Source organism: Microcebus murinus, chromosome 22, assembly GCF_040939455.1.
Source record: "Microcebus murinus isolate Inina chromosome 22, M.murinus_Inina_mat1.0, whole genome shotgun sequence".
In the NCBI taxonomy this organism is placed as follows: Eukaryota; Metazoa; Chordata; class Mammalia; order Primates; family Cheirogaleidae; genus Microcebus; species Microcebus murinus.
The window spans coordinates 11,938,409-11,964,812 of NC_134125.1; the positions used below are offsets into that span (position 1 = coordinate 11,938,409).

The following is a 26,404-nucleotide window of genomic DNA, read 5'->3' on the forward strand; positions in this document are numbered from 1 at the left end:
CACCCATCCACCCACCCACCCATCCACCCACCCACCCATCCACCCATCCATCCACCCACCCACCCATCCATCCACCCACCCATCCATCCACCCATCTATCCATCCACCCACCCATCCATCCATCCATCCATCTATCCACCCATCCATCCCTCCACCCATCCATCCTTCCATCCACTCATTCTTCCTTCTTTCCTTCCTTCTCCTCTCCTTTATTTCCTCCCTCCCTCTTTTCTTTCCTTCCATTCACCCACCCATCCATCTATACACTTACCTGTCCAGCCACCCAGTCAGCTACACATCTACCCTTCCATCTGTCCTCCCTCCCTCCCTTCCATGCATCTATCCATCCTATATATTTTTTGAGTGCCTTTGGTATGCTGGACAGATCCTATTTTCTATTGACCCTTTAGGACCTAACTTCTACTTCACATGTTATTCTATAATGTCATGTATTTCTAAAATCTACACGTGTAGAGCTTTAACATTAAAAAGAAAGTAAACACCTTAGAATTTCCTATCCATCTTTCTCTAAAGATTTTAAAAATTATATAAAGGCAGAATACATTGAATGTCTGGATGCCTGTGTGTACAATTTTCTTTCTTTCTTTCTTTTTTGGTCAAGCTCATTAGTTCTTCAACTTCAACGATCCTAAGAATTGCTATTCAGAACATTAACAAGGTTGTTCCACCACTCTCTAGTTCTAGAACATTCTCAGCATCCTCATAAAAACCTTTGCATCCATTAGCAGTCACTTCCATTTCCTACCTCACTCCCCACCCCCAGCCCTTGGCAACTACTAATCTGATTTCTATCTTTATGGAGTTTCTGATTCTGGACATTTCATATAAACGGAATCCAACAATGTGTGGTCTTTTGTGTCTGGCTTCTTCCACTTAGCATAATGTTTTTGAGATTCCTCCATGTCGTGGCTTCATTCCTTTTTTATGGCTGAATAATATGCCATTGTATGGACATACCACATTTCATTTCTCCATTCATCATATTTAATTTTAATTAATGGAAATTTAAAATTAAATAGCCATGTGTGGCAGTGGCCACCAGATTGGTCAGTGAAGATCTGGCACAAGAAGGTTACGCTTGTCGAGGTAGACAGGTTGGGGAGACCTGACTTACAGTTCTATGAGGCATGGCAAGTGGTTTGGTTGGCCAGCTCTGTGTTTTCTGTGTACTTGTCTACCAGATGTGAGTGAGGGATAGATTCCTCCCAGCCCTGAAATTCCAAGACTCTATAATACTTTTTGTGGATAGACTCTTTGCCCATATGCAGGGCATTGGATTTTGGGTGGGAAATGTATATTTTAAGGCCACAAAACCCCTATGAGCTGTTAAAAGAAGCTGGATACATGGACTTCTTTCAACTTTCTTCTCATTCCTTTTCTCTCTCTCTCTCATTTCTTTTTTCTTTTCTTTTTTTTTTTTTTTTTTTTTTTTTTTTTTGAGAAAGGGTTTTGTTCTGTTGCCCAGGTAGAGTGCAGTGGCATCATCATAGCTCACAGCAACCTCAAACTCCTGGGCTTAAGTGATCCTCCTGCCTCAGCCTCCCGAGTAGCTGGGACTACAGGCATGCACCACCACGCCTGGCTAATATTTTTATTTTTTGTAGAGATGGGGTCTCGCTCTTGCTTAGGCTGGTCTGGAACTCCTGGCCTCAAGCAATCCTCCCACCTTTGCCTCCCAGAGTGCTGGGATTACAGGCGCGAGCCACTGCGCCCGGCCCCTTGTCTTTCTCAAGGATTCAGGTTCTGTCTTTGGTGGGCGCGGGGAGCAGGACTTCCGCCCCCGCGTCTCTGAGACCCAGGTTACCTTGAAGACCTTCTTGGCCCAGGTCCTGAATGCCTCTTCCTGCCCGCAGAGCTCGTCCCCTTCTCGCATCTTCAGGATCCTCTCTCCTCCCAGCTCTTCCAGGAGGGTGTCCACCGCATGCCCAAAGGCACAAAAGTGAGGGTAGGCGCGTGAGCCGAGGCCGAACACGGAGAACCTGCCGAGGGGACGAGAGAAGGTCTGTGCGAGGGGGCCGCGGGGTGTCAGGTGTTATGGGCTGAACTCCGTCCCTGAAAATTCATATACTGAAGCCCTAACCTCCTGGGTGACTGTATTTGGAGACAGGGCCTTTAGGGCGCTAATTAAGGTTAAATGAGGTCATATGGGTGGGGCCCTATTTTGTAGAATTAGTGCCCTTTCAAGAAAAGGAGCTCACTCCTGTGTACTCGCTTGCTCTCTCCCTGTCTCTCAAGCGTCCAGCAGGGAGGTGGCTGTCTGCAGGCCTGGAGCAGAGGCCTCACCAGAAACCAACCCTGCTAGCGTCATGATCTTGGACTTCTATCTTCCAGAACTATGAGAAAATAAATTTTGGTTCTTCGCTGGGTACGTGGTATTCCGTCACGGCAGCTGGAGGAAACTAATGTATCTGGTGTCTCGGGAAGGACTGTGCGTGGCTGCTGGTGGCCAGGCAACCCCAAGCCCATCTGTGGAAGGCTGTATTTAAACCAAAGAGCTCTTGAGGCCTCTTCTCCATTTCTTCTGGTGTCTTCCAGGTGTCAGGAGAAAATTCTAGCTGGTTCTAAAGAGGACAGGTTGGAGATAGCGATGACCCGCAACCACTGGCTGCTGGACCGACTGGGGAAATCAGTCTATGTTAGCAGCGGGTGACATATGAGGTTGGCTTTAAGTACAAAGGTAAGGAAACTACAACATAGTGGTCCTCAGGGACCCGTATAAACAAACAGACCAGAAGAACTTGTCATCGACACCTCGACTGCTGCAGTGTAAACAGGTTCTTCTGAAAGGGGACGAAAGGGTGATAAATGTCCTGGCTCCACGCCTTGTGATGTCTGAGAAATTAACCTGCTCCCCACCTCTCTGCATAGAGACCACCAAAAAAGGGTCGGTGTATGAACTAGCGGAAGATTTTTCTCTCTGTGGAGCTGGGGACACTTTGAATGGGGGACGGGGAGAGGAGGGCTGTGTCCTCGATGGCCCTTTCTTGCTAGGTCACCGTCCTAGAGACAGGAGCCTCCTGCCACATTCCCAGGGCGTGGTCTTGGCTGTGGCCCTGGACGTCTCAGGGGCAGGAGCAACAGGTCCACAGGCAGGACGAGAACACCCCACCGTGGCACTTCTTTCCAAGGGCAGAGTGTCCTGCCGTAGACTGTCACCTTAGACCAGCCGAGGGGTGGGGCTATGTAAGCTACTGCATCCAGGGTCTGGAGCTGTCCCCGAAGCTCTTTGTTAGGATGATGGGGACAAGATGGTGGCAGATGGAGATGGGGGGAGGAAGGGAAGCTGGGAAGGGACTGTCTATCATTGGCGAGTGAACTCAGCGGGGGTCAGGTGTCTCACTGATCACATGACGGCTTAGCGTCCACTCCTCTGGCATGCACATTTGACTGTCTCGCTCCTTCCTGCCCTCCTTCCCTGGGGGCCCCAGAGCCTTCCAAATAAAGTGTGTGGGATTAGGCCGGGCGAGGTGGCTCACACCTGTAATCCTAGCACTCTGGGAGGCCGAGGTGAGTGGATTGCTCAAGGTCAGGAGTTCGAAACCAGCCTGAGCAAGAGCAAGACCCCGTCTCTACTATAAATAGAAAGAAATTAATGGGCCAACTAATATATATACATATATATATAAAATTAGCCAGGCATGGTAGCGCATGCCTGTAGTCCCAGCTACTCGGGAGGCTGAGGCAGGAGGATCGCTTGAGACCAGGAGTTTGAGGTTGCTGTGAGCTAGGCTGACGCCACGGCACTCACTCTAGCCTGGGCAACAAAGCGAGACTCTGTCTAAAAAAAAAAAAAAAAAAAGTGTGTGGCATTAGACAGCATCTCCCCATCATTCCTTAACCCATGATCTTCCTGGATCTGGAAACTTTACCTTTTTTTTTTTCAGGATGGCAGCCTGACGGGTGGAGAGAGACCGTAACCAGCTATGAACTGATTGGAGGAGTGACAGGAAAAGGCACCCCTGCCCCAAGCCACCTGCCTCAGCCTCGGCTCAAGGCAGACCTGGGACCTCCCAGTACCAGTCACACTTTGTGTTAAGGCATTTCCCAAACCTCTGTCTCATCAAGCCCAATGCCATGGCCAGAATGTTTGCCCCCTCCACGCCCTGCCCAGATTCTCATATTGAAACCTAACCACCCAGGTGTTGGTAAGGTGGGGACCGTGTAAGGTGGGGACTGTGGGAGGTGATTCGGTCATGGGGGTGGGGCCCTCCGGGATGAGATTGGCGCCCTTGTAAACCAGGCCTAGGGGACCTAGCTCGCCCCTGCCACCCTGTGAGGACACATCTAGAAGGCACCACCTATGAAGCAGAGAGCAGGCCGTCACCAGACACCAAATCTGCCGGCACCTTGATCTTGGACTTCCTAGCCTCTACAAGTTTCTGTTGTTTACAAGCCGCCCAGTGTATGGTATTTTGTTATAGCAGCCCAAATGGACTAAGACTCCCAACTCTTGCATTCACCAATGGATGACGGTTCAGGTGGCTGATTCATTAACACTTTTCTCGATGGACCGGAAAACCTACACCATAGTTACTGCTACACTCACATTCCCACCACGATCTTCACCTTGTGATTTCAAAATTCCTATTTCAAGCCTCCAAATCGGGAGTTGGCAAACTTTTTATATGCGGGGTCAGATGGCAAGGAATTTTATGCTTGCAGGCCAAGAAACAAAATCGAAGCTCTTATGCAGGTACTACATAACAAGAAAGAAAAATTCTCGCACAGTTTTTTAATTGATAAAATTTAAAACACCATAATAATACTTGGGTGCAATTTTTTTTTTTTTTATAACACAGGTCTACTCATGAGAAGAATGGAATTCTTTTTTGGTGGGGATAACATTTTGCTTAATTGGGTTCAAAGGCAATGTTTTCTATCATCGAATTAATTACAAGTGTTCACTGGGAAAAAAATCATTCTTCGCTCATGGGTTATAAAAGTACCAGGTTGGGATTTGGCCTGCAGGCATTTGGCCAAGCCCTGCGATGATATATTTAATGAAGGAAAAATGGGTGTGTCAGACTCCAGAACTGATGTCTCGAAGCTGAGCTCAAACATGGACTGATGTCAAAACCCACAGAGGATGTGCAGGGCCGAGAGTGAACCCCAGTGTAAACTGTGGGCTTTGGCCGATAATGATGGGTAGGATCGTCACTTCTAATAAGTGTACCGCTCTGGTGCGGGATGCTTATAGTTGGGGAGACTATGGGAGGGGAGACAGGAACCCTTTGCACTTTCTGCTCACTTTTCCCATCAACCTAAAATTGCTTAAAAAAAAAATAAAGTCTATTAAAAAAATGCACTTGTCGGCATGATGGTTATTTCAGTAGTAGGAACCAGTGGTCTGAACCGTCTACTAAGCATTGCTCTGAGGAGTGATGAAGAGGTTCAATTAGCAAAGGACTGAGAGATTCGTGGCCAGGTCTGAACATTCTTCCTCCGGGGCTGCCCACATCAGCCTTGTCTCGACCAAAATTCACGAGGCCAAGGGTTTGGCATCCCAGTTTTCTTTCTTTGCAAATACTCACTAAACTGAATACATGACTGTTAAAATATAAAATATTTGCCCACGTGCCTTCTAAAATTATCTCATGGTATGTGACTATGCTTTTGAAAACACAGGGATTGGCCAATATTTTTCAAATCTGACTGCCCATTAGAGTTAATTAGGGAGAGTTAAAGGAAAAAAAAAAAAGCCATGCTTGGGCCCAATTCTAGACCAATTAATGTCTAATGGCTTGGTGGTTGCACTGGTATATTGCAAACATCCCCGGATTTTGATCTGCATCCAGGGCTGAGAACCACTGAGTCATAGCAGGACTGTGATGACAGCTTTTCTAGAAGCTTCTACACAGTGCACAATGTATCCCCTGGGAAGGGCAGCTTGTTGAGCAATATGTAGAGATTAATATCCTTCAGCACAAAGGAAGCGGTGAGTCTTGGGTGATGATGTGTGTGGGAAGAGAAGTCACAGAAAGGACCCAAAATGGCACATGGGAACCAGGGCGTGTGTTTTCACGGCAGGAGGGGTCCTGGACGACCAGGGTGCAGCTGGCTTGAGCAGGGACGAGTGGGCTTGGAGACCCCTCCACGCCACCAAGAGCCCACTTTGCAACTAGGTCCGGCCCCCCGGGGACCCCTGCTCCCCTGACCCGCTGTTCACCTCACATTGGCCAGCGGCCCGGCACTCTCAAAGTTGTCCCTGAGGTCGGGCCCGTCGCCTGATGATTTCCGGGAGTCAGAATAGGAGGAGACGCTGTTGAATCGGACCTTGTAGCTCCTGCCAAAACCCAAGAGAGTGTGAGAGCTCTGGCTGGGAGTCCCCTCCCCAGGGCAGCACCCCTGGTGGATCCCCAAGTCACCAGTCCTGGTTCTAGAGTCTTGTCCCCTGTGCAGAGTCAAACCGCAGCACTCCTGTGCTATGACCCCTTCTCTAATGTCTGATCTCGCCCACGCCCACCACAAGGATGTCCGCCCACCTGCACTTGGCCCTGTCTGTACTTAAAAGGTTTCTGGCCACGCCTAACTCAGGAACCTCGAGACCTGCAGAGTCAAAATGATTTAATCAGCAAGAAGCCGGGAATAGAACTGACTACATTCTGAACCATTAGACCATGCTTCTTTGCTTCCCAATTTTTCATGGGCACAAGTGCCATTCTGGGATCTCGTTAAAATGCAGATTCTGATTCCGTGGGTCTGGGACAGGGCCTGGAAGCTCCCAGGAAGGAGGCTCGTGCTATTCACTATGGTAGCCATTGGCGAAGTGTGGCTGTTTGAATAATTAATTATCAATTGATTAACTGGAATTAAAATGCAACGAAAAATTCTGTTCCTCACTTGCACGAGCCATGTTTCAGGTGCTCAATAGCCATGTGTGGCTACTGGCTGCTGCCGTGGACAGACATAGAACATCTAGGTGATTGTAGAAGTTTCCACTGGACAGTGGACTTTTCAGGGGTCTGTCCCATTTCACATTTCAAGTAAGCATGAAAAATGTTCGGCACTAACGCCTGGCATGAAATGAGATGGACTTTTTGATTAAATTGCTTTGAAGATGAAGAAGAATGTCACTGGGCTCAAATCTCAGCATGAGCAGCTCAGGAGCCTTAAGACTTAAAAAGAAAAATTCCAGTTTCTCAGTTTTCCTCTAAACTTGGTAAGTTTTGTTCTTAGACAAAGCAAAACAAAGCAAAGCAAAAACAACCCCCCAAATCCCCAAGACCAAACAAACAACCAAAACCCCAAACGCAAAACTCAAGACAAAAAACCAACACACAAATATGAGTACAAAAAACAAAAAGAAAAAGAAAAAAAAAGAAAGAAAGAAAGAAAGAGAGAGAGAGAGAGGGAGGAGGAGGAGGAGGAGGAGGAGAGAGGTGGGAGGGAGGGAGGGAGGGAGGGAGGGAGGGAGGGAGGGAGGGAGGGAGGGAAGAAAGAAAGAAAGAGAGAGAGAGAGAGAGAAAGAAAGAGAGAGAGAGAAAGAAAGAAAGAAAGAAAGAAGAAAGAAAGAAGAAAGAAAGAAAGAAGAAAGAAAAGAAAGAAAAGAAAGAAAGAAAGAAAGAAAGAAAGAAAGAAAGAAAGAAAGAAAGAAAGAAAGAAAGAAAGAAGGAAAAGAAAAAAAATTGTGCATTTTGGCAGCAGAGTTTCTGAGCGGGATATTCTTCAAAGGTTTTGCTCTGGCATCAGGAAAGTTCTAAATATACGTAAGTGTATTTTCTGCCCTAAAATAGTCTCACATTGAGTCACTTCTCCAAATAAGCCATGCAGCCTATCAGGGGGTGGCCGTGTTGTTAATATGGGAGGAACGGTTGATGGTCGTGGGTAAAAATAACAGCACGTGTATTTGTGTGAGGTTGGAGGTTCCTCCAAAAGCTTTCCTCTTTGCTATCACCCTTCCCCAGACTGCAGGCCCCAGAGGTGGGCAGGGCGGGGCTGATTTCTCCCCATTTGGCAGATAAGACTGAGGCCCACAGAGGTCAAGCGACTTGCTCAAGGTCGTTCAGAGAGTTAGTGACTCAGCTCGGGTTAGGACCCGGGTCTCCCTGAGACCCGGATGTGGCCTTGGGGGCCCGGGCATCGGGCATGCATGCGCTTGCACACACACGCGTGCACACACTCTACCTGCGCTGGCTGTCACGGGCTGCAGCCAGACCGTGGACTTCCGAGTCACCACGGGGGAGGGGAGGCCCTTTACGGGGAAAGAAACGCAAGCGTTCCGGGTACCTAGAGGGGAGAATGGATGGCGCCCTATCTCTCCCTGAAGGAGGGGTGAGGGGAGACCTGCTGGGAGCCCACCCAGGACGGGCTGGGAGGGGGAGGGGCAGGGAGAGCGAGGACTAAGATGCTGCAGCCGGGTGCAGCAGGAGGGCCGACCACAGGGGACTCAGGGATTGTCCGTCCCCCGGGTATTGAACGTATGTGAGTTGTTTGGCAACATGTTGGGGACACAAAGAAAACCAGCAGGGACTTCCTGCCTGACACAGAACTCGAAGCACCAGCGGCTACGGCATTTGATGCTCACCTTAGGACGCGGGGACCCGCTCCAGGCTGGAGGGGACAGAGCTGACCTCATGAAAGGCAGCTCAGCGTGCACACGACATATGTCCTACACCTTACGGGTGTACGGGGCACCTGCAGCTCTGTTCAGGGTAATTTCGACCGCAGATGTTTTCCGCCTTACCAAATACCTTCGGAACCCAACCTTTCGATTCAGTTCCACCATGAATATCTCTTGACTACAGGTATTTTTTCTCTTACGCGTTCTCTTATCTTTCAAATTCAACCTCCACTCGCTAGCTGCAACCCCGCTGCGAACACCACACAGGAAAGTTCGAAAGAAAGAAGCCCCTTTCGCTGACGTTGGGTGCAGGTTTCCAAAACAGGGAGAATTACAAGAACGATATTTGCTCAGCGCGCTCACATCTAGTTTCTGATTTGATTCTTACCCGTCAGAAAGTGAGAGCAGGTGTTATCATCTCTATCCAATTAAAAAAAAGGAACTGAGGCACAAGGTTGTGAAGTGACTTATTGAGAAACCAAATATCAGCCCCAGTGGACCGCAGACCTCCCCCAACCCCAGCTAAAATCGGTCACAAAGGGACTTTAGGTCCCAACCACCATCCAGAACTCAGATGTGGAGCTCTAGGCACCCAGAATCATTTTCCAGTTGCTGGGAGGTGGTGTCGGGTGACATGGAAGTGTCATTCACTTACTTCCGTTCCTCCTGTATGGAGTTGGGGTGCCTCATTTCCATCAAAGCACAGCCGAATTTCTGGAGGCCGAAACAGATGAGTGAAAGGTGAAAAACGTGTGTTAGTAAATCTGGAATCGGGTCGGGCACTGAGAGGCTGGGGTCCTGGCTGGCCAAGGCTGACAGTGCCCGGGAGCCAGGAGGGCAGGGGTGGCCAGGGACTCGGGCCGCAAACGCACTGCAAGGGGCCAACTGTTTAAGCGACTGCAAGCGTGGACCCCCGTCCCCAGCACACAACTCCCCTTTGTAGCCTTCTCTCTATAAAAGCATCGCCCCTACGTCCCTCATCTGAACCAGGGGCCACCAAGCTCATGACTGGAGCGTCCATTCCAAACAAGGAGCTCGCTTAGGTGACAAAATTTTCACTAGGGACCAGCTAACGAGTGGACACCACTAGGCTGAGAACTTAGAATCGTCCAGTCTTTGCATAACTTGGATCCACGTGGAAATCACTGGCTTGGGGGCTCTAAAAGGGTTTGCTACTGAATATCGGGTGTAGGGAAGGGTCCCCACTGTGCCCCTTCCTTCTCCTGGGTGATGGAGCCACAATGCTAGGACAGGCGAGTGCTCATCTCACCTCCCCGTTCTCAGGGGGGTCTCCATTGCCAAAGGTGCTGGTGACCACCAGGACCAGAGTTTCGTGTTCCAGGTGCACGATGTCATATTCTTCCATGGACATCACCTAGGCGGGCAGGGGCAAAGGCGCGGGGTGGCGGAGAACAAGGAAGAAGGTGACGAGGAGAGAGGAGGAGGAGAGACACGAAGCGATGGAGGAGCAGAAGAAGGGGGGAAGGAAACAGGTGAGTCATTCTGAGCCATCTATCTCCTTTGGGAGGAGAACCCAAAGTTCAGGGGTGTCAGTATTTCGATGGGCTCAAGTGGGAAGAACTAAAAGCTTATTGGTGGCGGGGGACCTTGCTAAGGTCACTGTGGCTTGAAGGACCGTGGGGAGTCTGGGGCAATGGTCCAAGAGACTGGCTGCCAGTACAGACAGCTTTCAATGGAGGCTTCTTATAGCCAGTTCATTCTGGATTCTTCCTGACCCCATTTGGGCTGGGAATGACCTGGCTGTATCTGGGCAACTCTGCTCAGCTTCCTCTCTGATCCTCCATGCTGCTGTGTGGAGCACTTGGGCCCAACAAGCCTGAGACACCTGCCTTAGGAAAAAGATTGTTGCCCTGTGTCTCATCTGAGCAATACTCCTCAAAATGGGCAGCCCAGTCTCCTGGGATGCTCCAGGAAAATAAGTGGTCCATTCTCAAATTTTTTCTCTTATGCACTCTCTTATCTTTCAAATTCAACCTCCACGCTAGCTGCAACCCTGCTGCGAAGTGGTCCCTGCTCAAATATAAGTGGTCCAAAAATAAGTGGTCCAGGCTCAAATATATTTGGGAAACATTTACGTTCTAACCGCTCGAAGATTATAGTACACCGTCGTAGCTTAAAGGCACTGAGAAGTCCTGTAGCAAGGAAATCCATTGAGCTGCATTTCATGCAGAGCTTCCCAAACTGACCTCAGAATGGTTTCTGATTAACCCTTTAACATTCTGCTCTAGAGATGGGGATTTCACTGTGGGACTCCTGGACTCCTGCAGGGGTCATGGGGACAGGGACATCACTGTCCCCTGAGATTTATGCAAATGTGTGTATGGGAGCTCACGGGCATCTTTGCGCATGGCTTCATCCACTGTCAAAGGGTTCTTCTCTGTTGGCTTCCCTGTCTCCCCCTTCCTGTATTTCTGTGCCACGCACGAGAGGCCGGGGAGCGGGCCCCCTACCCACCTTGGCATCAAAGGCGTGTTTGAAGATCTCGCACAGGGTCTTGGCGTAGGCTTGCGACTTGCCCGTCTCTGTGGCATAGAGGATGGTGGCTTTGACCCTCTTGGCCATGGCCTGCCCCATCAGCTTGGCTGAGAACTTGACAGCTCTGAGGGGACACGAGGGTGGAGAGGAGAAATGGGAAACGGAGAAAGGGAGAGAAGACGTCGGACTGATTGGTCCTTTGGGGCAAGAACCGAGATCCATGACATTTAACAGGCAAGAACACACTTTCTTCATCTTTGATGACTTTGGGGGGGGGTCCCTTCAAGACATCCTTGCAGCCCCTGAGTTTAGGCACCCTATTGGCGCCTTCATTAAATCCCACCGGAGCAATCAGTTATGAGTTAAAACGGATGGTTAGTTTTGCCAGTGTGTAATCTGACTGATGGATCCTACTCTTAGGAACCTTGGTCTGTGTACATATGCGTCTTTACAACCACACCTTGATCTCATACGAGCATACAAACTCCAAGAAATACAGATGTCACACACTTATCGAAAATAAAAATTACATATCATCAAAATAGACTCTTTACACATCTCAAGCCAACTCTTGCTAGTTATAGTCAATCCGTACTCCACAGCTAGTTTTACCAAGCCACTTTAAGGTACAGCAAAATGTTAGTTTTTGCAAGTGTGCCAGCTTAAACATGTGGACGGGACTTAAGCCAGTTGATTTAGTAAAAGGTAATCATTTTATCTAAGATATTTAAAGTCTAGGAATGTACAGAGCTAGTTTTAAAATAATGATCTTCAGATAAAAACCGAGATTAAGGAAATCTGCATTGGTATTCTCTCAAGCACTGACGGTTTCTATCACACTCTAGCTCCACGTTTGTATTTCAAAGTACTTCTGAATACATTTATGAACTAATTAGACTGGACTTATCCATACAAAGTGGAAATTCAGGCCTTAACTATTTGATGTTTCCAGTTCAACAAAGCCAATTGAAGACTGCCCGGTAAGCAGTAGAGTCCCGGAACTTTCTAGATCTTTGCTGCTCCTAGCGTGGAAACCTGAGACCACCAAACATATCGATCCTGCCCAACTCTACTGAATGGGGGTGGGCTTGGCATATGTCTAGCTAAAAAGGGAAGCCATAGAAATATGAAGACACCAAAGTGGTTTAGCCTGCAACTTAAATTAGTCAACTTGTAGATGATAACTTTTCTTTCTTAAATACAATGTCAGCTAGGGATATATCATTTGAAGTGCTTGTATTGATTTGGGTATAGGACTTTAAGATCCTTCAACATTGTACTAAAACGTTTCGATAAAATCATGCTGACAACTTTTCTTTCACAAAAAAAAAAAAAAAAAAAAAAGAACCTTGGGCTGCCAAGCATTGCCCCGGAAGATTCACTCAGTCCTTAGTCGGCCAAATTTTTGCTGAGGGCCTGCGTGTCGGGCAACGTTACAGGGGCTGAAAGACTGAGAGAACATAGCTGTGAACACGCAGGGGGGTCCTGGGGCTCGTATTCACATGTGTGTGTGTGATCGAGAGACATGCAGAGAGAAACGAACCACTAATATGTCACCAGGCATCCCTTTGAGTTCAAAGGGATTTTAGAGGTTTATAGATTCACAGAGGGAGGGCCAGGTCTGGTTTCTTCATCATTGCACATCCAGGATCTTGCCCAGAGCCTGGTACCTAATAGGCACTCAATAAATATCTATCTAAAGAAATTATGAATTGTAAAAGATGCTACACTGAAGCCCGGGGGAGTTTAAATGTCAAGTCCATGCTCTTTCTAGCTAAACAGAGAAGCCCAAACCGTTGCTCTTTCCTTCCCTGCTACCGGGCAGGGCTGGGGGGCGGGGGGCAGACCGGTGAGAGGCTCAGGGTACCCTGGGCTTTTGAGCGAGCCTCCCTGTTCCAACAAGGAGGAGTCTCGGTGTAGACAAATCGCTAATTACTCCCCCACCTGGTGCTTACTGGCGGTAAATTCATTATTTTTTTAGAAATAGGGCAGCCACCTACGTACGCTGCAAGGAAGCCTCCAAGCTAAGGGGGAGAAGCAGACAGAATAAAAGGTACCTGGAGGGTTCCCTCTGAATGAGTTGAGCATAAAAACGCATCTATAATTAATCCCCATTGTTACTACCCAAAACTTAATAGTGCAATTAACGTTTCAGATTTCTCCCTCCAGAGATGGAACTGAAGCGAAGCCAAGGGCTGTCCTCCCAGAGAGCATGCGCGGTACAGTAGGGAGGGGGAAGATTCCTGCCGGAGTGTTCTAGCTGGGCGGGAGGGCAGGTTGGGGGTGGAAGCAGAGAGAGAGAGAGAGAGGGACAGAGACTCCGCGGGCCATGTTAACGGAGCCAGGCTGGCCTCCCTGCAAGGCCCACCCGTGTCGCGCTCTGGGGCGCCCAACTCAGGTGGCACCTGCTAGATATGAAACACAGAGAGTTCTGGACTCAAGGGGGCTGAGGAAAGAGAGTAAGTAGCTTAGCTCACACCCATATCTCTTGCCCCAAAGTTAGCTACAAACAGCAGTGTCTGCTGAGTGGGTCAGTGGGGCTCTCTTTCTTTGGGCACAAGGCTGGCATCCCCATGAAATCGTCTCAGGTAGTCCCGTCCTTCTTGCCAGTTGGTTCCCTGGCTGGCTAAGTAGTGTTCAGGAAAATCGCTCCTCAGTCGTCTTGGGCTGTAATCCCCTGCCCTCCCCGTCTCTGCTCAGTTAAACCTTCTTCATCTCATTCTTCAGCTCCATGGTCACCTCCTCCAGGAAGCCCTCCCTGACCTCCCAAACTCTGTGAACCATTATGACGTCCGTGAACCCTTCCTCGGTGGCACCTGCTGCCACAGCTTCCACGTGTGCTGCATTTGTGAGACTCTCTGACAAATGAATGGCTGTGCGCGTCACGAGAGCAGGGACCCCATTTGTCTAGCTTGCCGTGACATCCCTGGGGCCTGCACGGTGCCTGGCACGGAGAGGCACTCGGCGCTCACTTGTCGGCTAAATGCATGAATGGCTGCGTAAACGGGTGAGTGAAGACAGGGCCCAGCCCCGGCCCAGGGTGCTGTCTAGGCAGTGGTGTCCTGGAGCCGACATGACGGCCCAGCTCTTCCCTACTCTGCGCGCAATGACTTCCGCGGGTAACTGGCAATTGGCCGCGGTGGGGGAATATTTACACCATGGAAATGGGCAAACGCCGCAAATCGAGGCGCTCCCGTTCCTGTTGTTAGGAGAGCTGGTTCCACCAACACGTCGCTGCGTCTGGGACAAGAATCTAGGACACGGGGCCAAGGAAGGTGAGGCTGGGAAGATAAGGAGTTGAGGGCAACGTTCAAACCTCAGACTCGGAGGCAAAGGGGGCACGTGGTGGCCGCAGAAAACGGAGCAGCCACATCCTAGGAGAGGTCGCAGGTGCAAGCACCTGCCCAGCTTCCTTTCTGGGCCTCTCTGAGTTCGTGGGCACGTCCCCCCCTCCCCCCACCCCCCCCTGCAGGGGACTCACTCCGCCAGCTTCTTGAAGCCAATGGCTCTCCGCTTTGTGGGGGTCCCGTTGGTGCCTTTCCAGACGTGGGTGTTCCAAGGGTCAGGCTGCGCAGGGAGGACAGGACACTGGTCACTGTGGGGAGGGCGTCTGCCACCTCCCGGGGATGCTCCGGGCTGCCCCACCCTCGGCCCTGCCCTGCCCCGCCCCGCCAGCCCTTCCCACTCGGCCCCGACGCTCTCTTCCGGGGACCCCTGACGACCCGTTGCGTCTCTACCCATCTTTCGGCCAGACCTGTGCCATCCGATACGGCGGCCACCAGCCGCGCGCGGCCACCGAGCGTCCCAAGTGCTGCTACCCTGGGTCGAACTAAGCGGGACGCCCACGCCGGACGCGGGAGACTTAGCGACGGGGGCGGCGGGCAGGGGCGGGACCTGGTACTCGAAGGACGGGGTGAGCCGGTAGTTGAGCATCTCCTGGTGGAACACGGGGGTGACGCTGCCGGACATGGGGGGCACGATCCACACCCAGTCGGCCGGGCAGCCACCCCGGCAGCGGTACTCGTTCTCCATGTGCTTGATGAAGGACTCGGTGGCAGAGTGGTGGTCGACGATCGTCACTTTGTCGCTCTGCGGGAGGAGAGGGGCGTCAGCAGGTAAGAGACGCTGAGGTTTTTTTGGGGGGACCCCCTTGCCCATAAAGCGGCGTTTCCCAGAGGGTGGTGGTCCCAGAGACGATTTTGATGAAACAGAGATTCTCTGCCAGCCCTTCTCGTGAGGCCCGGGAGACAGTCTCTTGTCAATGTCACTAATCTTCCTCCCTCCCCGCCCCCCACCTTTTTTTTTTTTTTTTAAGAAGAGAGAAGTGCCAGCCTGCCAGGCCCCAAGCCACGCTCCCGAAACCTCTCTTCCTCCATGGTTAAGGCAGAAGGGGGGTGGCCTCCTCTCCTCTTGTCCCGTCTGAACTTGTCACCTGCCTGCCTGCGTTCTCCCCGCACCTGACACGGGGACCTGTGGCTCCTAATCGTATCTAGTCTCGGCTCGATTTAACACGCCCGTTCTGCCGACCGTGTGTGCGTTTCCCACGCGACTGTGGGGGTCCAGCTGCCTAGACTGGAAGCCCCCAGATGACAAAGTGGGTCTCTACGACAGCGACCTCTACTCTCTGGGCTGCCTGGTTTGCCCAGGGGAATCCTTGGTTTATACCCACCGTCCTGGCATAATTATTATAATTATTACTGGTGTCCTCCTTGTGCTTCTAAAGTGCCACGGGGAAACCGATCAACGTCACAGCCACCCGACTGTACCGCTGTTTACCCCAGACCCACGTGCATTTAGGGGCCTGCATGTCCCTGACAGTGACGGTGAGTATTTGTCTCCGGTACGTGATCGCCCGAGTCCCTAAGAGATGGCGAGACACAAAGGAGGCCAGTCGTCTCCGTTCTTGGAACCCTGGGCGACAAGTGACAGCACCCCAGCCTCATCTAGTCGTCTCCTCACCCAATCGTCCCCACCCCGGGATCCGCGCTGGACAGGGAGGCGGGAGACCCTGCTGGGGACAGAGTCTCCCCAGAGGCGGTTTCTGGACGCGGCGAGGCGTGTCGCCCCTCTGCGCCGAGGCCCGGACAGGTCTCAGCTCCCCGTCGGGGCGCGGCCGGGTGGCGAGGGCCCCGGCGCTACCTGGAAGCTGTATAGGACTGCGATGTTGATCTCCACCAACGCCTGGTCCTTCCACAGGGAAGACGTCTTCCTCGTGTCCAGCTCCATCTTCTTGGCCACTTCCTGAAAGCGGAAGGAAACACACGCTCACAGGCTGGGGAGGGGGAGGGGCAGGACTAAGTGTCATCAATTAATTCCTTAATTAGTTAATCAGCTCATTCCGCAGACAACTGACTCACTCACTCACTCACTTCAAAGCTGTTTTCATGGAGAACCGACCGGCAGCAGGAAACTGCAGACTTGGCCGGTCCTTTAATTATTGAGCTTATGAGCTGACGGAGGAGAGAGACAGTTCGTATTGCTAATGATACGTGCTGATTCCTGGGAAGGAACTACGACAAGGACATGGGACGGAGAGGAATGTGGGGGCTGGGTTCCTGCAGGCAGGGAGGGCAGGGAAGGCCACTGCATTCAAGGTGGGACCTAAGTGATGAGAAGATACTTGCGGGTGGGGGGGAGGGAATGTTCTAGGCAGGAAAAACAGCAAGTGCAAAGGCCCTGGGGTGCGGTCAGGCTTGGGCGGTGTGAGACACAGAAAGGCCAGTGTGCGTGGGGGGGGCGGGTGATGAGGCAGGCCTTGGATGATGTAAGGCCTTGAAGGGTGTGCCAAGGAGTCAGGATTTTATTCCAGACGCGATGGGATGGGGTCTTTGGAGCGTTTTAAGAAGCGACGTAGTCTGCGTGTGACATCATCTACTTCCTAGTATGAAAATCTCCCCATGCATTCTACTTCACCCCCCCGGGGGGGGGTTATTACTGATCATCACGGGTGCTTTGAGCTCATGGGGACACCTGTGGGACCCCTTCTGACAGATGGGGAAACTGAGTCATGCAGAGGTGCCCGGACTTGTCCAAGGTCCACAGAGCCAGTTGGCCTTGCATTTGGAGCCCAGGGGGATGGCTAGCGTCTAAGACCCGGGAGCGACTCCCAAACCAGCCGATGCCTCTGGCAGAATTACTTGCAGGAAACAACTCACGGCATGTACGTTACAGCTCAGGCAGGAGCTGGGAAGACCCAGTCGCAAGTGCATTAATTAAAGCCCCGCTTTTCACTTCCTCTGTCAGTGCTAGTCACCAGCGGGGAGCTAGGTCTCATTACGGAGCCCGAATGCAGCCACGTCTTAGGTTTGAGCAAATTTCTTCCCGGCCCCGCTGTCAACATTTGTACATAATGGCAGTTGGAATGGGAGGGCTGGGGTGGGAGGGAGTCTCACTTAGGTTACCCGGTAACTACTCTTCGCGACTGAAATGTAAGCAGAGATCAGAAAACACACTTATTAATTCACTCTTTGGGGCTGAGGCGTTAGGATCTGTTTGGGGTCTTTGTGAGTGACACGTGTGCAGGAAGTCAGAAATTCGATGCCGCTTTACATAAATACATACAAAACTCGAGTTAGCTGATGACAGAGCAAAGTGTGTACAGCCAGTCATGCTGTTACTGTTATTCTATTTTGGTTAAAAGAATAGAAATTAATTGCAGGGGGAAAAAAAAAAAAAAAACCCTCTATGACTTTAAAGAAAAATATCCCCAAATGCGACTTGAGCCATGCTCATGGAAATTTCCTGAAATGTCTTTTCCTTTTCCAGAAGTTTGTACGGATCGGTGGCTACCCAGTAGAATCTCCCCGGGAGCTTTGCAAAATGCTGATGCCCAGGCCGTACGCGAGAGCGATGAAGTGAGAACCCCAGGGAGTGTGACTTGGGCGTCATAAACACGCCCCGCCCCCGCCTGGCCACCCATGTACAGCAAGGCTGAGGGTCCCTTGCGTCTATTTTTCCAGGGTGACACGAGTGGATTTTAACAATATAAACCTAACGCTTGGTTCTGAGTTCTAATCTTGTCTCCGGGGCCTATTTACTGTGTGACGCAGGCCCAGCGCTTAACGTCTCTGTTTCTTGGCGCCCTCTCCTGAAACAAAGCCAACAGCGGCAGACTGTTGTCAGAAGACATTTGCTGACAAAAACGCAGCAATCATGGTGCTTTCACCGGAGCTGAGCTTCAGGAAGCTCCGCTCCAGCACTTTCGAGTAGATAAGGATGACTCAGCCCGGGAGGGAGTCGGACCCTCCGCGGAGAAATGCTTAGAGTGGGGACCACGGCCAGCCCTCCTCCTCTGCTTTTCAGAAAGGAGACTCACTATGTCCTGAGTTTGTGGGTCATCCTCCAACTCTTCTAACGGGGTTTAGCGCTGAGAGGCAGTGTCGCGGGGTGGCTATGAACTTGGGCCCTAAAGCCAGACTGGGCTCACATCCCAGCCCCGCTGCCTGCCCTGACCTTGCACTTGTCACTTCATCCCTGGAAAAGGCCTCAGTTTCTGCATCTGTGAAAGGGGATTATCATAACTCCAGGTTATGTAGGCATTAAATGAGCACGTAATATATGCAAACTGCTTTAACCAGTGTTAGCACATAGTACGTGCTACGTGTGTCCTTGCTGTTATTTCAGCCACTGTTAAAGAAAGACGACAGATGCCTCTGGAATTTCTAGGGGTTCAACAGGATTGAAATTCCGTTCTGACCCCTTCGAGTCTCTGAGTTCCGGAGCTCGGCTGCGGGGAAGGATTGCCGAGCCAGCAAGCCCCCCACGCCTTGCGCTTTCCTCCTGGCGGGACCAGGCTGGGCCCTCACCTCCAGGATGTTGTAGCGGGAGTTGTCACAGTAATCGCGCACGCCGATCTCCGTGCCCATGTACCAGCCGCTGAAGGGACAGGCGCTGAATTCCAGGCCGCCGATCTCCAGGAGCATGTTGGACACGGCGGGCAGCCCGTACCACTTCAGCCCCAGGGCCTTGAACCACTCGAACCTACGGAGAGACCGCAGCCCAGCTCGCCACGGGCAGACTCGTGAGCCGGAGAACCTTCCTCCGGGGACGCGGAAACGCCAAGGGCGGCCTGCGTCGGAATCTGATCCCTGGAGCCCCTTCAGGGCTGTGGAATCACGGGCTCCACAGCCGGGGGGCCTGAGAACGTGCATTTTAATCATGTTCCCCAGATGTTTCGGATGGACGTCCGGGCCTGAAAACCACTACCTTGGGCTTCTGTTTCTCTCCCAAATCCACCCTGAAAAGTGAATCCAGGAGAAAGTGTGTTAACCTCGCTCTCCCCCAACCTGCTGAGCTCCTTCCTACCTCAGGGCCTTTGCACAGGCAGTTCCTGCCTCTGCGGAGCTTTTCCCTCCCTGCTGTGCTTCCAGCTCCAACCCATCCTTCGATTCTCAGCTAAAATGATGCTTACTCTGAGAAGCCTTTCCTGGCGCCCAGTTGCCTCAGATGATTTCACGCTTCTGGGTACCATAAATTCTACTTGCAGCATTTCAGTGGAATCAAGTAGTTATGTGAGCAATTGTGTGTGTGAGATCTTTTCCTCCTTGAGATCATAAGCACTTTGGAGGCAGTGGCCAAGTCAGGCCCTGAAGCTAGCACGACGCCCGGCCTGGGAATGATAAACTATGCTGAACAAGACAATGCAGGAAGGAAGGAATGTAGGTTAAGTTTTACTGAAGAGACTAGGTGACTTCCCAGACATCACAGTGTCAGAGCCTCGGGACACTGGCTCCCTCTCCCGGGCTGACACTGGGGTTGAGGCATGTGAGGCCAGCCCTGGGTGGAAAAATTTAAGGGGAGGGGTGCACCCAAAACTCAGTAATCATGATCAATGCTGGTATTTATTTATGCAATATTTTATTTATTTATTTTAATTTATTATTATTATTTTTTGAGACAGAGTCTCACTTTGTTGCCCAGGCTAGAGTGAGTGCCGTGGGGTCAGCCTAGCTCACAGCAACCTCAATCTCCTGGGCTCAAGCGATCCTCCTGCCTCAGCCTCCCGAGTAGCTGGGACTACAGGCATGCGCCACCATGCCCGGCTAATTTTTTGTATATATATTTTTAGTTAGTCGATTCATTTCTTTTTCTATTTTTAGTAGAGACGGGGTCTCACTCAGGCTGGTTTCGAACTCCTGACCTCGAGCAATCCACCCGCCTCGGCCTCCCAGAGTGTTAGGATTACAGGCGTGAGCCACCGTGCCCGGCCTGTGCAATATTTTAAATTAATGCAACATTTAAAAATATCAAAGTTAATGCTGTGTATGTATGTACACATATATATGATGAACAAAATATCAACAATTTTAATAAAGACAGGACCCACTCTGAGCTGCATGACTCACTTCCCTTGTCTCACCTTAATCTCAGTCCTGAGCTGGATCCTGCCTTTAATGAAAGTGTTGATATATTGTTCATCACGGGTTTTTATTCTTTTTAAGAAATATTAACTTTGAGACCCAAACTTATAAAACTACTAGAAGAAAATATAGGTGAAGTGCTTCAGGACATTGGTTTGGGAAGAGATTTTATGAATAAGATCTCAAAAGCATGGGCAACAAAAGCAAAAATAAACAAATGGGATTCTATCAAACTAAAAAGCATCTGCACAACAAGGAAACAATCAACAGAGTGGAAAGACAACCAACAGAATGGAGCAAATATCTGCAAACTATTCATCTGACCCGGGATTAATATCTAAAATATAAAAGAAACTTGAACATCTTGACAGCAAAAAAAAAAAAAAAAAATCTGATTAAAAAATGGGTAAACGATTTGAACACACATTTCTCAAAAGAAGTCATACAAACGGCTAATAAGTACATGAAAAAAATACTCAACATCACTAATCATCAGGGAACTGCAAATCAAAAATCTTAGTTTTGCAAAATCTCACCTTAATTAGGATGGCAATTATCAAAGAGACAAAAAGTGACGACTTCTGGCAGGATACTGAGATAAGGGAACTCTTACACACTGTTGGTAGGAATGTGAACTAGTACAGCCAGCAAAGGGGTTGCTCAAAAAGCTACAAATAGAACTGCCACATGGGCCGGGCGTGGTGGCTCACGCCTGTAATCCTAGCACTCTGGGAGGCCGAGGCGGGTGGATTGCTCAAGGTCAGGAGTTCGAAACCAGCCTGAGCAAGACCCCGTCTCTACTAAAAATAGAAAGAAATTAATTGACCAACTAAAAAATATATATATAAAAAATTAGCCGGGCATGGTGGTACATGCCTGTAGTCCCAGTTACTTGGGAGGCTGAGGCAGGAGGATCGTTTGAGCCCTGGAGTTTGAGGTTCCTGTGTGCTAGGCTGATGCCACGGCACTCACTCTAGCCTGGGCAACAAAGTGAGACTCTGTCTCAAAAAAAAAAAAAGAACTGAAAAAAAGAATATTTGAAATGATATACTAATTACCCCGATCTGATCACTCTATATATGTCCTGAACCATCACTAGGTACCTTGTGAATATGTGCAATTATGTGTCAAATAAAAACCGAAAACAAAATGCATTAACTTTGATTTTTAGATGATCCAGTAGTCCCGCTATGGGGCATTTCTCCAAAGGAAAGGAAACCAGTATATGGAAGAGACATCTGCACCCCCATGTTTATTGCAGCACTATTCACAATAGCCAAGATGTGGAATTAACCTAAGTGTCCAACAGCAGATGAATGAATAAAGAAAACACAATGGAATACTATTCGGCCACAAAAAAGAATCATAGCCTGTCATTTGTGGCAACGTGGCTGGAACGGGAGGACATTATGTTAAGTGAACTAAGCCACGAATGGAAAATTAAACACCGCCTGTTCTCACTCATATGTGGAAGCTAAAAAAAGTTGATCTCATGGAAGTGAAAAGTAGAACAATACTCTGGTTTCTCTTCAGATCATATGACTCTTTTGGCTTTTACTAAAGATTTCCAAGGATATAAACAATTCTGAGTCTTAACCCAATTTTTTTGAGGCCTTGCGTTTGGAGGGCTAGTAAAAAGAGAAAAAAAATATATAAAAAGAAGTAAAAAGTAGAACAGAGGATACTAGAGGCTGGGAATGGTAGGGGGAAGAGAGGGATGGGGAGAGATTTGTTCAAGAATACAACATTACAGCTAGAAAGGAATAAGTTCTAGTGTTCTATAGCACTGCAGAATGACTACACTTAACAATAATACATTTAGTGGTTTCAAATGTCTAGAAGGAGGATGCTGAATATTCCCCAGTACAAATAAAGGATAAATATTTGAAATGATATACTAATTACCCCGATCTGATCACTCTATATATTATATGTCCTGAACCATCACTAGGTACCTCGTGAATATGTGCAATTATGTGTCAAATAAAAACCGAAAACAAAATGCATTAACTTTGATTTTTAAAAATATTGCATTCAAGGCTGGGCGCGGTGGCTCACGCCTGTCATCCTAGCACTCTGGGAGGCCGAGGCAGGAGGATTGCATGAAGTCAGGAGTTCGAAACCAGCCTGAGCAAGAGCGAGACCCTATCTCTACTATAAATAGAAAGAAATTAACTGGCCAACTAAAAATATATAGAAAAAATTAGCCAGGCATGGTGGCGCATGCCTGTAGTCCCAGCTACTTGGGAGGCTGAGGCAGGAGGATTGCTTGATCCCAGGAGTTTGAGGTTGCTGTGAGCTAGGCTGATGCCACAGCACTCACTCTAACCTGGGCAACAAAGTGAGACTCTGTCTCAAAAAATATATATATTGCATTCACATATTATTTATCTCAAGCATTACTGAGTGTTTTAGCAGCTGCCCCTGGGTTTTGTCCAATACTAGTTTTGAGTCTAGTGCCTCCCTGGGTCTAGCACCTTCACTCTCAAAGGGCAAAAATGCTGCCTGCATTGCCGGCCTCAGCTCTGGCAGCAACTTCTGCAAATTCCTTTTGAACCTGACCCACAACAGGTCCCACAGGGTTTTAAATAAAAACCTTGTGCCCACCACAAGACAGTAGGTACCTGCGCTCTTCCAACCCTTAGGGCTAGAAATAGGGCAGGTGCTTGTCAATCACGCAGGAATGAGCTGAGGGGGGAAGGGTACGTGTGATTCAGAAGGGACAGCGGTCCCCAAGGCTGGTCAGGGAGGACTTACTGGTCTTTGCGGGAACTCGCTCTGCCCAAGACCTGCAGTGAGGACAGGAACCAAGCCGCCACCCCCCCCCCCTTTTCAGCCTCTGTCTGGGCTGGAGAGAGAGCGGGGGCTCGGGGGACGGCGATGGGCAGAGAGGGGCACTGGGAACCCCATCACCACCCCCGATCCATGGGGGTCCCTCTTACTTGGGGTGCCTGATGGGAACTTCCAACACCAGCTCGGGAGGGATCTGGAAGAGCTCGGGGTCGTTGCCGTTGGCCTGCAGCAGGAGCGGCAGGACGTCGAAGCGGCCTCTCGGGGGCTTCCAGCCCTGCTGCACGCAGATCTGCAACCAGACCCGGCCAGGTGATGCCCCCGTGCCCCCGACCCTGCAGGCCCGGCCGCTCTGCGGGAAGAGGGGCTGAGCGGAGACCCAGACGCAAGCCCCAGCAGCAGCCAGTCCCTCAGAGGAGGCTCTTGGACCACGTCACCTCCTTTATGAAGGTCTCCCTGACATCGCCACGGAACTAGCACGCCTTCTCGTGGTCCCACCGGGCACAGGGCAAACCTGTCCTCCAGCTCTAAGCTCTGTGGTTTTGACTAACTGTCGCACCTGCCCTGTGCTCGCCCCACAAGTGCTCGCATTAGTCGCCATAAGATACGAAGAAAATCTACTGAAATTGATGAAGGCAGACGTATGCAGAATTACTGCATAGCCTGCATTTGTTACAGCAGCTGTCCAATGCACATATAATCTGAGCCACAGAGGTAATTAAAAGTTTCTAGTAGCCACATTAACAAAACCACAGCTGAAAATAATCTTATTAATATGCTCATCTTAAATGATATAGTTTAAATTCAACAATATCCTTAATATTAATTTATTAACAATGTATCAATATCTCCTAATTATATACTTGGCATTAAAATTATTTCCTAATGTTTCCTAGTCCAATAGATATATCAAATGTATATAAAAAATACATAACATAATCAATGCATTATATATCAACAGTAACTTATTAATGATAAAATATTAATATGAATGTACTGAAATATATTTAATATTAAAGCTAAATATGTAATATAGCAATTAATCCAGTAAACCTATTAATTTATTAATATGTTAGCCTCCTACTATATGCACATTATTATCATGTCAACATGAAAAATTATCAGTGAGCTCTTTCCGACTCCTTTCTGTGCTCGGGCTTCGAGATGTGGTGTGTGTTTTCACTACGGCACGTCCCCACTGGGAACTAGCTGCATCTCAGGTGCTACCAGCCACACGTGGCCGGTGTCCTTGTGGGGCGGGGCAGGGCTGGAGGGTTGGGGAAGATGTGAGTGCTACAGTCTGGGCTGATTCTTCGTGCTGCGTTAGGGGAGGCGGGAAATCGCGGACTTAACAGAACACGTCCCGGTCAGCGAGTTTCTGGAGGACAGAGCGAGAGGAAGAGGCTGGGGCATTTGTGTTCCGGTGACCACGAGGACAAGGTCAGCCAAGTACACAGTTAGTGCTCAGCCAAGTGGAGCAGCGAGTCTGGCTGCGGCTGCCGGCACAGGTGCGACTCCTGGTCGCCCTGGTGACAGCTCCATCCCCCTCTGACAATGACGTTTTTTTTCATAAGAAAAGCCACACGCAAATGAAGCCGGCAGTCCTGGGCACTGCAGGAGGGGCAGGGGGACCCTCGGCAATGGCCAGCTCTGTCTTGGGGGAGGTTCTGGGAGCGGGTGTTCGAGGGGCATTCGGGCAGCAGACAATGGTGACAGACAGAAGGTGATCCAGGCCTGTGTGGCTGAGATCATTCCAGACACGGGGTCTGCCCGTGGTGTCTCCCGTGGGCACAGTCCCTAGAAGATAGGGACTGTCCCTACCTGTCCACGCGACCACCTGGAAGGGACACCGGGTGGGGAGATGGCGGCGTTTGCTTTCCTGGTGGCTTTTACGAATCGACCTGGGCTACCGGCAATTACGTGGGTGCTGATGCCACGGACAGCCACGCCCTCTCAGAGGGTTGGGCGGGGAGAATTGTTGTCTCCACCAATGGATGAACGGGTGACGGGAATCTGACACACTACCCAGCGCAGAAAAGGCAGGTGCCAGGCACGGCTACTAGCCCTCGGCCGCTCTCCTGTTGAGAGGCAGGAGACCCGGAGTGTGGCCCTAGGCCTCCCTGTCTACTTGTTTAGTAGCCTTGGGTAACTCGCTTGGCCTGGGTGAGACTCAGTCTACCCATCTGTGACATGGGACAACAGTGCCCGCAGGAGGGTTGGGCGAGGTAATGGCATGAAATTGACCAAATGATCAGCTGAGAAAGAACCAGAGGACGGGGAGCAGCCCCGTGGGGGTGATCCGCCAAGAGGGGAGTACGCTGCACCCCACTGGCGGCTCTCTCTGTGATGACAACATTAAAGGGAGACAAGCCCGTGGACAGAGACAGTGTGGGGGCGTGGCAGCCCGGGTGGGGGCAGGGGTGGGTGTCGCAGGCGCTCGTACCTGCGTGAACTCCACGTTGGCGGGGTCCCCCAGGGTGGAGCCGTCGGGCTGTTTGTAGCCGGCGTAGCGGATGAGCTGGGAGTTCCACACTCGGAAGTCGTGCTTGCCGTCCGTCCGCTGGGGAAATATGGTGATGGCAGACCTGTGGCAGAGAGAGGGGAGCCCTGGCATCAGGGCGGGACTTGGACTTCTCGGGGACATACCGAAGAGGGTGTCACTCAGGCCAACAGCCGTTGAGGCTCGGGGTGGGTGACGTCCCCCGCAAGGTCCCCAGGGCCAGTCCTGTTCCTCCACCGGAACCTCTGGGAGGGAGGAAAGTGGGAGGCCCCCGCCAGCTTGCTGAAGGAAGGAGAAGGCCTCTCTATCTGGAGTCTTTTTTTTTTCTGAGACAGGGTCTTGCTCCGTTGCCCAAGCTGGAGTGCAGCGGTGCGATCACAGCTCACGGCAGCCTCCAACTCCTGGCCTCAAGTGATCCTCCTGCCTCAGTCTTCTGAGTAGCTGGGACTGCAAGTGTGGGCCACTATGCCTGGGCAATTTTTTAAAAAAATTTTTCATAGAAATGGGGGTCTTGCTATGTTGCCCAGGCTGGTCTCGAACTTATGGCCTCAAGTTATCCTCCTGCCTTGTCCTCCCAAAGCGCAGAGATTACAGGCATGAGCTGCTGCCTCCGGCCTAGCTAGAGGCTTTTAAACAATATTGACTAGAGCTAGTCTGCCAGGGAGCTCTGTTGTAGCT

At 50.4% G+C, this 26,404-nt stretch overlaps 1 protein-coding gene and 1 non-coding gene across 2 annotated transcripts in view; one reads left to right on the forward strand and one right to left on the reverse strand.

Moving 5' to 3' along the window:
* Nucleotides 1–26,404, reverse strand: part of NOS1 (nitric oxide synthase 1) — a 105,375-nt gene that overhangs the window by 21,421 nt on the left and 57,550 nt on the right. Inside the window, exons 8-19 of the mRNA XM_012756647.3 lie at nt 25,670–25,811; nt 23,379–23,518; nt 18,883–19,057; nt 16,217–16,318; nt 14,972–15,166; nt 14,559–14,644; nt 11,057–11,201; nt 9,852–9,956; nt 9,237–9,295; nt 8,146–8,247; nt 6,188–6,304; nt 1,826–2,000 (exon numbers count right to left, since the gene is read on the reverse strand). Of these exons, the coding sequence (XP_012612101.2) occupies nt 1,826–2,000; nt 6,188–6,304; nt 8,146–8,247; nt 9,237–9,295; nt 9,852–9,956; nt 11,057–11,201; nt 14,559–14,644; nt 14,972–15,166; nt 16,217–16,318; nt 18,883–19,057; nt 23,379–23,518; nt 25,670–25,811 (1,543 nt within the window). The remainder of the gene's footprint in view (nt 1–1,825; nt 2,001–6,187; nt 6,305–8,145; nt 8,248–9,236; nt 9,296–9,851; nt 9,957–11,056; nt 11,202–14,558; nt 14,645–14,971; nt 15,167–16,216; nt 16,319–18,882; nt 19,058–23,378; nt 23,519–25,669; nt 25,812–26,404) is intronic.
* Nucleotides 21,950–22,066, forward strand: LOC142863778 (U5 spliceosomal RNA). Its single transcript, XR_012914419.1, has one exon. It is a non-coding gene; the product is annotated as a U5 spliceosomal RNA (small nuclear RNA).